The following is a 12,389-nucleotide window of genomic DNA, read 5'->3' on the forward strand; positions in this document are numbered from 1 at the left end:
GATGGATTATCTGAGTTCTATACAAATGTGTGAACTGTTACATTTCTACCTTGGGGGCTAAAATGTAAAATAACTACTCATCATCCACAGCTTTAAACACAATCAAAAGATCTTCTGTAATACCAAAAGAACACATGTTAATAAACATACACTGATGATATGGCTGTTTTGACAGCACATTGAAATGTGTGTTAATATTTATATAATTTTTAGGGTACTAATCACGCAATGGAAAGGAGAGCTTGAAACTTACAAAGTGAGATTTTCATTCCAATGGAGCTCAGGATTCCCACTACATTTTCCAGTCTTTTTGGTCTCACTTGATAGTCCGTCTGGGGTGACTTCCACAAAGGAGTTGATTCGGGAGTTTCTGCTGGGTGCTTTGGGGGACTGAGGCTTTGCTGATAAAACTGACAAAAGAAAATACCAGCATTGTTCAAAGCACAGGGCTCATCTAAACAGCAACAAGTACATCTGTATACGTAGTCTTACTTTGTCTGTTAGTTTCACTGCCTTTTCTCATGGTCACTTAAATATCTATACTCTACTTTGGATGAAGATGTTATAAGCGCAGAAAATAGTAACTGATTATTCAGCCTGTACTGAAAGTCACACCAAATAAACAGTTAAAATGAATTGCAGTGCACAGCTAAACAGCACCACTTAGTGGTGTCTTTATAACTTGAGTAATTCAAATTGAATTCACAGCAAAGCAAATCTAAATTCATAACAGTACAACAAAAGATAAATTATATACTAAAACAAAAGTAAAAAAGGGTAAAGCAGAAACAAATAATACAATCTACTTTCCAGAAAATGAAGAGATATTTTGTAAGTTTCTAATATTATTATTATTTTATTTCTTAGCAAACGCCCTTATCCAGGGCGACTTATAATTGTAACAAGATATCACATTATTTTTTACATACAATTACATTATTTTTTACACATTATTTTTACATACAATTACGCATTTATACAGTTGGGTTTTTTTTACAGGAGCAATCTAGGTAAAGTACCTTGCTCAAGGGTACAGCAGCAGTGTCCCCCACCTGGAATTGAACACACGACCTTCCAGTCCAGAGCCCTAACCACTACTCCACACGTTCTGTTTCCTCTCAAAGCCTACATGAACACTAGTAATCATAGCCCAAGCTATTGATTTAAGTTGGTATCCATTTTGTAATTGTTTTAAATACATTGTTATAAATGTATTAAAAAAAAAAAAAAAAAAACAACTGGACAACTATTGAAACCTGAATATACACACACAATATTTTTTTTTTCCCCCAAGGAATCAACTTCAAGTTAAAAAGACAAGGTTTTGAGACATGCACACTGATGAAATTACTCTGTGCAGGAACTACACAGCAACACATGGCTGCTCTTGTAGTTTGGAAACATAGTCCGAGAGCTCACTCAATAGACTTTACAACAAACCGACAGTTGTATTTTTGTACTTTAGAAAATGTGAGTTTTACAAACTGACAAAAACAAAGCTGGTGTTGTGATCATACTACTGTGAAGATATGCTGCAATATCAATTAAATATGTTGCTTTCAAAAGAAGCAACCGACAAAGAAACAGATTACTATTAGCACTGCTACGTCACAAGATGGGTGCATCTCAGGCTCAGAGCAGATTAGAAATGTCTAAAGACTTCTACTGGGAGTCTACTGTAAAGGCCTTAGAATTGCATGTACTGGACTTATGACAATATTGCTAATGCACTGATGCAGCTCTGTGCACTTTGCATGGGGTAATTGTTATGTTACTTACCTTTTAAGGTCAACTGTGATTTTTCTGAGGTTGGGCCAATCCCAGTTCTACTCGAACTGGCAGATGCCATTACAGATCATTACAGCTCTAAAGAAACCAAAAGTACACATCAATAAAAACACTGTAAACAACAAAGTACACTCACTTACTGCACCATACAGACAGATCAGCTTGTGAAGCAAATTAAGACCAGTCAGAAATGTAAGGTATTCATTTGCAGTCAGTGTTACCAATCCATCATTACTGTAAAGTACGTACTTATGGTTTTATGTACATGTAAAAATGTCAGAAAATTTGATGGACAGTAAAGCTTAGATGAAGTCACATTAATACTGTATCCCCGCAGGGAGACGCTCATCCATCTGTCCATACATGTCACACTTTACATTTTTCCATATATCTGGAAAACCAGTTATCCAGTTGTGACGAAACTAGGTATTAACATAATTTAGTTAGATTGTGGGAATATATGGAGGTGTCTCTTTATATATTTAATAAAGACACAATTTCATTGTGAGGGTGGCACGGTTGGATGGTGGTTAGCGCTGCTGCCTCACAGCTCCAGGGTCCTGGGTTCGATTCCAGCCTCAGGGGTCTGTCTGTGTGGAGTTTGCATGTTCTCCCTGTGTTCGCGTGGGTATTCCGGTTTCCTCCCACAGTGCAAAGACATGCTGGCTAGGTGGACTTACCTCTCTAAACTGTCCCTTAGTTGCCCTGCGATGGACTGGCGTCCCGTCCGGGGTGTAGTCCCGCCTTGCACCCCTATGTCTGCTGGGTTAGGCTCTGGCTCACCGCAACCCTCTATAGGATTAAGCGGTTACACATAATGGATGGATGGATGGATGGACAATTTGATTGTATTGCTATTTTTCTCTGTGTGTATGTATTTAGGAATAGACATGGCAGGTTGTATCAGACATGTAAGTATATACAAGTACAATACCTAATCTGATTTCTCTTATAGCAGAATCAGTAGGAATACTTACAACTGAAGGAAAAGGAAAAGAACATCTGTGGTTTTGTAAAGACAACTTAATCCAAGTTCAGACAGACTGCTGTGTCTGCACTGTTGGAGCACAGAGTAACTAATAACTATTATCTCCAGCTACTGCAAATGCAAAACCCAAGCAAGTTATCTTTTACTCTACTGGGGCTTACAGCTGTGCTACATAGTACTCGGGGGACACAGAAACATGTGATCTGCAACTGGAATTACATTTGGTTAACTTTGATTAAAGAAGCAGTGTCATTTTGAAGTACTGTAATTTTTAACTATCAGAGATTATACTGGTGATCCTAATTGGTATGGTAATATTAAAAGTATATTAGGAATCAAACTGAAGACAAACAGCGTCTCCATTTTACTCTGAAAGGAATAACTAAGGTTTTGTGATAACTGGCTCAATAAAATCCAAATGATTTTCTTCATAAGGGCTTCAGGATAGATTTGCAATGTGTCATATGGCAATGATTTATGGTTCTAGTTCAGAAATGCTTCGTACTTTCCAAGAAATCTTGCAGATGTCACAAGGTGGTTTAAATCATTTACGGAGAAATGAATACCAGGCTATCAGAAGACAGGTATGATTAAACTTTCACCAGGCAGATTGGAGCTATTTCTGACAAGATCATCTGTCTGCTGAAATGCTCTAATAGTTTTTTTGTGACCCAGTCCAAAACACTTTTCTTCTGTTCTAGAATATCACCAGTGCTTGGAATGGTGATGTATTTTATCTGAAATTTTAAAATTAGTTATTGACTTGAGAAAAAAAAAAAAACATATATTTTTGTCATATTAAAGGAGACCTTCATGCATATCAGATATAAAGATTTATAAAGAAAAGCAAAAAAGCTTGTAAGGCGCACAATGGGGGTGGGGGTTGGGCAAAATAATCAAACAGTACTGCCACTTTGGCTTAAAGACTAACAGGGTTCCGAAAAATACAGCGTTGTACGTCCAAGTGTTGCAACAACTGTTTAAATAACTTACCTGTAATTTTTCTTTCCATTGTTAACATCCTGACAACTTTTTACACATATAACTTTAAAGTCTGTTTCAAAGCGCTTTTCAAAATGGGTGCTGTAGTGCACTGGGATTTGACGTGTCCTCTAAATCACTGCAGGAATAGCGATTTAAAAGAGAGAGAGAAAAAAAAAACATAAGCTCTCTGGTTTTTCTGTTCCGTACCACATCATGGATTGTTATTGCTGTGTTACCTGTTTGACAATGTTGGCAATAATCCTTGCTCTATCAGTGCACTAAAGCGGACATTTTGAAAACAGCTTTGAAACAGACTTTAAAGTTATGTGTAAAAAGTTGTCAGGATGTTAACAAAGAAAAGAAAAATTACAGGTACATTATTTAACAGATGTAGCAACACGTCGGGACGTGTAACGCTGTATTTTTCGGAACCCCGCTACTAACTCTTTAAAAAAAAAAAAAAAAAAAGTACGCTACGTCAGTAACATTAGCCAGATATATACAAAAATGTAAGTGTGACATGAATAAAGATGACCGGACAGACACCCCCATAGATCCCCATGATCTGATATTTTTAATAAAACTTAACAATGTTCATACCAAGTTTCATGACAATTGGATAAGCCGTTCTACAGATGTTCCAAAAAAAATGTGTTTAGTGTGACATACATTGGTATGACCGCCTCCACTATCCCTTTTGCTGAGGATTTCACAACAACGCACACGTTGAGTGTTTCCCAAATTGCAATGTGTGTGGTGAAATTCTAGGGTGGCAATTTCCTAAACTTTTGTATTTTTGTCTGATCTAAAAAGTCCCTCTTTACTTTCTAAAATTATAAAACAACAAATGGTCATTCCTAAAAATGTAATTTTAGGCCTACCTTATACAGTAGATGTGCTAAAAACACCATAAAATCTAATTAAAAAGCCACTTTACATTCACGTTCATCAACTAAACCATGCTAGGTTAGTATCAGTCAGTATCCTTGAAGATATGATCTTATGATTGTTGATGGGTGTGCTGCAGTGGAAAACCTGTGCGCATACATTACTTCACTGTTCTAGCAAGTTAAGCAATGACATCCCACAGGGACGGTTTCTAGTGTCTATAAATAGTAACCGAATGGGAAAGATTACAACTTGTAACAAGAAACCGACGGAGGTGTCAAAGTTCCGAAAAGACCTTGCATCTGTCTACGATTCAAATGGGTGGCATAAGAAATACTTCCCCTTGTTCCTATATGTCTGTGCCAATGGTGTAATAAATCGGTATCAACACTGCTTACAGAATCTTCAAAGTCAAGAAGCGTATTACAGGTTTGCATACAATAACACACCTGGCTGCGTGACGTCGCTCTTCTGCTATCCTGTAACATTAAACCATATCCTGCGTCTACACGTAGTTCACTTTCAAGTTAACCGAATACCATAATCATAAACAACTGCTGTCACAGTACCAGCTCCGCTTTCCCTTTGTATAAACAACACAACAATATTTGCCGAGTACCGTGACAATAGAAATAGCAGGTCGCAATAGCTGCTGACCATATTGACACACTTTTTTCTCCATAGCATTTTTTTTAAGCAAACCTAATATGAGTCATAATGAAGATGCGTTAAGTTAACAAACAAAAATTTTGGTTGCTTTACCTCTCAGCCAGGCTCCGCTGTTCTCAGTTTACTTTCACTTCCGCCTCTATCACAGGGTCACGTGACATTGGCAACCTGACCGGAAAAGTGAAGATAGTCCCCGCCCCCTGCCTCTTCTAACAGGAGGAGCCACACACCAGATATAGATGGCAAATATATACTATTAATATACAGTATCAGTGTCATTGATTGCGGTGTCATATATTGGATCTACTCACGACGGCTGCTCTCTCTCTCTCATAATTTGGATGCTTTTGCATTAAAGGCCTTTCTGTAACAATTATAGTTACAAAATAACTGAATGACTAATAAAATGCACAGTCTAAACATTTTATAATACGTTTCTAAATCAGTACTACTGCACATTTTAAATACGTCTTTTAATAAATTATACAATTCCGTATGGTCACTATACATATATTTAATTTTCACTATAAAGCCATTAGAGTAGTTTTTACCTCGAGCAGCAGAATTCTGTCATGTTTTGCAGCCAGGTTGTAGGCTTCTTTCATTTGCTGTTGCCACTAAATTGGCTGTTTTTAAGCTCAAAATAATTAAATGGGTAGGCACGGTGCTCTTCCAAAGAGCGAACAGAAAGCAGAAATCCCTGTACCGTGCAGCATTCTGTTTAAGTTCTTCTTGCCGTCTCTTAGGTGCACTTAATCATATCTGCATATCCAGAGCCATTCTCAATATTAGATTTTCCACGGCAATATTTAATTGTGTCCCCATTCTTAATCGCCACTCTCTGTTTTCTGCGAGTGTTCTTACTCTGAATAAGCTTCACTATTCTTGCATGGGGGAAGGCATCTTCCCTGTTACTAATAAGTATAAATGTTTTTTCTCAAACATATGCCATTACATTGGTGTTTCATAACTTTAATGGCAGGTTAACCTGCCTACCTGTGGCATGGAGTACACTACTGTATTTAAAGGGACAGTGAGCAATGAATTATCGTCACAAAAATGTAGCCCAGAAAAGTATTTCATTATACAACACCTATACATTGGCACATACACATACAATAATGAACCATGTCTGTATTGACTTTGGGTGAAGTAACTATGAATGAAGAGGGTGGCATGCACCTTCATGTTGTTAACATGTGCACATCTCAATAAGATTTGAGAAAATAAATTGGAAACAAAAAAAAAGTAGTCGGTGTCAGATAGTCGTATCGTCCTACAACTCGTCTTCAGTGTATATATATATATATATATATATATATATATATATATATATATATATATATATATATATCCTTTGGCTAATTGAAGAAAAGTTTTCGACCGAGGGATAGTGACCCTCTAGTTTGAACAGCGTTCCTCTCCACGAACGGCTTGCTTGGCTGTGCACGTGTACAGTCAGTACTAAACCCTATCTCTGATTGGGTAGGAACAGCTTTCAAGATGTCTGCGGCCATGGTAGAGCATGTTGTTGCTGATGCTGGAGCTTTCCTTAAGAATGCACCTTTACAGGTAAGAAAAATAAAACTCAGCGATCTGGAGCAGTTGAACAGAACGTGTTTATGTTTTACTGTTATTGGTTTCCGGCTATAAAATGTTTCTTAAAAATACGCGTTCTCATGAATGCGTCATGTCTGCTTTATCGATGTACAGACAGTGCGGTATTGTCATCACCCAGATTATTGTTTTGACAGAAAACCGCACGGTCCTTGTTTACGTGTCTTATAATTGAAGACTGTGTCGGGTCTTCTGTATTAACTTTGTCAAAGACACGCATGTAATTTCTATCACTATCTCAGTACATTAATATACCGATACCCCGACGATTGTATATAATTGTGAATAAGTAAAGACATTTACTGTAAACTGCTTCTCCATTTTTTTGTGTTAAATATGTATAGCAGATGTTATACCAGTAGGATTTTTACTACCACCGAGTAATATAACTTAATTATGGGAGCTGATTTCAATACTGTCAGTAGCTGCGCTTTGCAATGCGAAATGTTAATACAGCTACCAATTTCCCTTTCTAAACTTAAGGCCAATAAAATATACAACGTGAGTGCATATTAACATAGTGATTTGTTATGCAATCCATCAGGAATTAATTATTTTACTTGTAATACATCCTTTAAATGAATATGAAATTATATTATATTTAAATTTGAATGTCATTCTAAAAAGCTTCTCGTCCCCCACCAGGACATTGGGAAGAACATTTATACCATTAAAGAAGTTGTGAATGAAATCCGTGATAAGGAAACAAAAAAAAGACTTGCCTTTTTACCATACACTCTTCAGTTCAAGGATCCCTTTTCGGAGTTCATTCAATTAGGTGAGGTAACTTTTTGACTTCTTTGTTAATGACGGTTCCCTCCTTTATTACCTGTTCTGCGTGCCCACACTTAGTTTTTTTTTACACCATAATCTGTTTGTCGTTAACAGAATGCCTAAAATGTCTGTATATACCAATATATAACGTTTTGATATTGGACACATTTTGTTGAATATGTTGGATTATACAACACGTGTTGATGTGTTGAATAACTTTTGTGTATTCAGCACTGCAGAGTGAATATATATATATATATATATATATATATATATATATATATATATATATATCTATATATATATATGTATACTTTGTTAATTAAAACTGTTTAATTTATGATTAAACACTTTTTCATATATTATACGTTCTGTAAACAGAATACTCCATGAACGTTCATTGAATTCTGTCTGTCACTTGATGTCTTGTAAACAACCCACTCGCTCTTCTTCTGCTTTCCTCTTTCAAGGAATATCTACAGCACTCCTAGAACGATCACAGAGTAACCTCTTTGTTTCCAAGTGTTGTGTTGGGTGTTATACCACCACCCACTCCCTTCTTAGGAAATCATACTGTGCTTTTGTCTGCAGGAATCCTCATCTAAATGTAACTTTTCTTGGTTTCTTATTGTAGTGACTGAATTCTCCAAAAAGACAGGGGATTACCCAAGCTTGTCAGCTACAGACATCAAGGTTTTAGCCTTGACCTACCAGCTTGAATCAGAACATGTGGGAATCAACCATCTGAAACAAGAACCAGAAATAAAAGTAAGTAAAGTTATGAAATAAAGTGGTGGTGCTCATGTGGTTTTTATATTGAGAGCATCAGCATCTGGGGGTGTATGTAGGAGCCTGTCCATATATATATTTTCTTACAGTGCTATTGTTGGTGATGAACTGATACCTTTGTGTTTGCCGTTGTGGTGGGGGATATAAATTTTACTCATGGCATTAAAGGTCAAAGTAAACACATCCTGTTGTGTCCACAGGTCCAAGTGAGCAGCACTCGACAACATCCAGAGGCCCCTGTAAATATTGCTGGATTTCATCTACCTTCAAAGGTGAGGTAAAAACATGTAGCTGACCAGGAGGCCGTTTCCTCAAAAGCAGCTTTAATCAACCAACATCCCAAATCTCTGTGTCTCTAAATGTTCTTGAACTTCTGCTTGAGTTCACAAGTGGTCTGGGTAGTCGTGAGATGTTATGGAGGTTGAGAATACACAGCACCACCATTAGGAGAACACATACTCATATTTTTGTGCAAGTGCATGGCAGCTTAACAAATAAATTGTTTCTTTGAATCTTCAGTAACACCACACTGATATGAGGGAGTCTTTACCATTCAGACATCCAGAAAGATTGGATTTGTTTTTCCAAATTACACCCTTAACTGATACTCGAAAAGCAAGTAATGCTCATGAGAATATCAAGGGATTTTAGGAAATACACAGATAGGTTGGAAGCAGATACATCTTACTAGAAAGAAGTCTTGAAGTCACAACTGTACTTCTGTTATCAGGAAACTGTCCCCTGGTCACTGTGTGCGGTCTTTGGGGCACTCTTGTTTTTTAATCACTTGTCTGATTTTGATTAACCTGTTATGGGACATTTGTTGTGTACATTTTGTGGTGTTTACACATTTGGCTGGGGACGTTATCTTTCTAACATGCTGTACCTTGTTTTCCCCAAGCAGAAGCACCAAGAAAATGCTGCTGGAATCGGTTCCACACAGTCACAGACCCCAGAGAGCTCAGAGTTCAACACCTTCCAGTTCTGGAGGAATCCACTGCCCAGCATAGAAGCTGATCTATTAGAGTTACAGGTTAGTTTTGGAGAAATGGAGGGCTCCTGTAAATGTGAAACACAAAATTTGGAATTCGCAGTCATGTCTAACATATTTTCAATTAACAGTCGATCAGTAGCAACATTTTAACAATATCACATTTGTACTCCTTATAAGTATTACATTCAGGTACTCCTAATTTTCTAGCTTATTGTGAGATGCACATAACTTTTGAACAAAAGTATGCTTATTATTTGTATAAAATTGTTGTGACTCGGTTCTCTCCATGCAGAATGCTGAGTTAGTGTCAGTAGCAGACAGCTCCACAGGTGTAGGGGATCATCTTTCCAGAAAGAGTCATCAAGGGGATGAGGACTCTAAAGAAAGGAGTGAAGAGGAAGAAGAAGAAGAAGAGGAAAAGACAGGGGAGGCTGGTGGTGGTGATGATGATGGAGGTTGGATAACCCCCAGCAATATCAAAGAGATTCAACAGGACATGGGGTGCTGTGAAACTCCTTCCGAAATGCAAGTTGGGTGTCTGACTACAGATTTCGCCATGCAGGTAAACTTTATATTGGAGCCTTCAGACTTTATTAAATGGCTTTGATTTGTTCAAAGCCATTTAATAAAGCCCAATTTAAGCGGGTGCATTAAATGCTTGTTATTATTATTATTTCAAATGTACTTTAATATCTCTTTTAGTAATGAATACAGCTTAACTTACAAGTGGAGCAAACCCTAGTTCACTTTTTTTCTGATTCTTTACAGAATGTTCTCATTCAGATTGGGCTCCATGTGCTGTCAGTCAGCGGAATGTTAATCACGCAAGCCAGGAGTTACATCCTGCGGTGCCACGCATGCTTCAAGTGAGTTATTTCTATGGACACATTTAGGATTATATTTGTTTCTTTTCTGGGGAAAAAAAAAACCAAAAACATATTTACAAAACTAAATAGCTGGAGTATTGCAATACCCATTTACGAGTAGACCCTTAAGATTTTAATTCTTTCAGAATTGCAGACCAAGTATAGAGGTCTTGGAAGAAAAAACGTTCCTTGCTTTTATAGTAACGGTCTCGGTGGAGTTAACTCTACTCAACACAGCAAACTGGTTTTAGTTATGCCCATATATTGTTCTAGCATAGCACTAGAATGCTTTTTTCTTCAAGATACTGAAATGAATCGATTACTAGTAGTTAATTTAGGATTATATTATCTAACATGTGGTGCTTTATAGTCTAGTTTTATCTTTGTTTTCTTTTTAAATACAACACAAATTACCCTTAATCTGTCGCTATATACAGTACCAAGATAAACTGCTCTACTTTCTAGTTGTAGAAAGTATGACATAAAAATAGGCGATAGACTTCCATTTTACAGCGGTGGGGGAGAGGCTGAGTTGTGACCATGAGGTGCATCTTCATTTTCCAATATTTAAGGACCACGTCCAACATGACAAAAGTCTTCTGCCCAAACTGCGGGAATAAAACCTTGAAGAAAATTGCAGTGACGATAAAGGAGGACGGCAGTTTCCAGATGCACTTCTCACGCAACCCCAAGGTGCTGAATCCCAAAGGAATGCGGGTGAGTTTGTGGGTTATTATCCAGATTTTAAAAAGGGCACCCCTTGCATAGTGTAGCTTTTTTTTCTTTTTAAAGTCAGTTTTGTGTGTGCTGAGCCAGAAATGCGTTGTGGATGGGTATATCGCTGTGGTGATTCAAAGTCCAAATGAATAGTAAATCACCATGTACAAGGAGTATCCTTTGCCTTCCTCTTGCAGTACTCCCTGCCAAAGCCCCAGGGTGGGAAGCATGCTAACAACCCCCACCTTGTGGAGGACCAGCATTTCCCACAGCAGCGGCTCTCCCGCAAGGCCCGGCAGAAGACCAATGTCTTTGACCCCGATTACACCGCCGGGGGGTCTCCCTTCGCAGAGAATGACATCTACAGCCGGGCAGCTAACCTCAGCATCCGGGACAGCCAGTCTGGGGCCGGCCGCCGCAGGGTAAACCCCAACACCGCCAACAAGAAATTTGTCAAGAAAAGATGAAAAATAAATTCAGAATGCAATATTTATATTCCGACTGCTTTGATCAATGTTATAAAATTAAAACTGTATGCCGGTAAAAACAAAGGACTTAAATCTAGAGACAAGCAAGCAATTTTAAACCTGCAATTTTAAAGCTCAAAGGTGTTCTCGGTAGCTATTTAGATTAAAATTATTAACATATCGGTACATCTCTGCAATTTGTATAAGTGAAAACTGATCAAACAGTGCTGTGTGCAGGTACTAATTTAGTCTGTTATTTAGTGCTGACGTGTACGTTCTTGAATGTACAAATCCCTCCCAAATTCTAATTTGGCCAGACACTAACAGCTTTGTACACCCCTGTAACAATGTGCAAATAGAATTTTATGGGGAAATCCTACTTTACGCAGGTTTGAAGGAGAATCTCCATTTACTACGGCACTGAATTTAGCACAATGCAGCAGTGAAGCAGTGAAGCAGACAATACTAACAGCTGTTCTGATTAATAGAAAGAAGGTTGTTTATGCGAGATGCACAGTAATGGCTTTTTATCTTCTGCATTGCAGTATGTAGAAGAGGTGTAACTTATGTTACCAATTTCGAAATGAAAAGTTTGCAACCATGACACACATTTGTAATGTACTGTACAATTTACAGAGATTGGATTACAGCCTGTGAAAAATATTGAGACCTTATTCCAAATCGTTACATTCAAGCAATAAAATGTTTTAAGCATGTTCACTTCTTTGTGTTTTTTTTGACATTTTAAATGCTAAAAAAATTGCATTACAATTCTAGGATCTGCATTGATTCTGCATCAATGATGCCAGTAAAGTACAAGAGGGTTTTTAAAAAATGTTTTATATATA

General features: G+C 37.5%; 2 protein-coding genes across 4 annotated transcripts in view; one reads left to right on the forward strand and one right to left on the reverse strand.

Annotated features, from left to right (window-relative positions):
• Positions 1 to 5,522, reverse strand: part of wwp2 (WW domain containing E3 ubiquitin protein ligase 2) — a 78,656-nt gene extending 73,134 nt beyond the window's left edge. For both annotated transcript variants that reach the window (XM_034040929.3, XM_034040928.3), the window contains exons 1-3: positions 5,411 to 5,522; positions 1,780 to 1,866; positions 254 to 410 (exon numbers count right to left, since the gene is read on the reverse strand). In XM_034040929.3, coding sequence (XP_033896820.2) covers positions 254 to 410; positions 1,780 to 1,849 — 227 coding nt within the window. In that variant the 5' untranslated portion in view covers positions 1,850 to 1,866; positions 5,411 to 5,522. The remainder of the gene's footprint in view (positions 1 to 253; positions 411 to 1,779; positions 1,867 to 5,410) is intronic.
• A 1,249-nt stretch (positions 5,523 to 6,771) lies between these two features.
• On the forward strand, positions 6,772 to 12,257 carry LOC117424302 (RNA-binding protein NOB1-like). 2 transcript variants are annotated; one of them, XM_034040525.3, is made up of 9 exons: positions 6,772 to 6,889; positions 7,580 to 7,712; positions 8,343 to 8,476; positions 8,698 to 8,769; positions 9,399 to 9,530; positions 9,784 to 10,053; positions 10,260 to 10,357; positions 10,930 to 11,074; positions 11,272 to 12,257. In XM_034040525.3, the coding sequence occupies exons 1-9, from the start codon at positions 6,821 to 6,823 to the stop codon at positions 11,539 to 11,541; spliced, it is 1,323 nt and encodes a 440-aa protein (XP_033896416.3). In that variant the 5' UTR covers positions 6,772 to 6,820; the 3' UTR covers positions 11,542 to 12,257. The 2 variants fall into 2 exon arrangements, with proteins under 2 accessions (XP_033896416.3, XP_033896417.3); XM_034040526.3 differs by having other exon boundaries at positions 9,402 to 9,530.
• Positions 12,258 to 12,389: the final 132 nt, after the last annotated feature.

The sequence above is a fragment of the Acipenser ruthenus genome, chromosome 19 (genome assembly GCF_902713425.1).
Source record: "Acipenser ruthenus chromosome 19, fAciRut3.2 maternal haplotype, whole genome shotgun sequence".
In the NCBI taxonomy this organism is placed as follows: Eukaryota; Metazoa; Chordata; class Actinopteri; order Acipenseriformes; family Acipenseridae; genus Acipenser; species Acipenser ruthenus.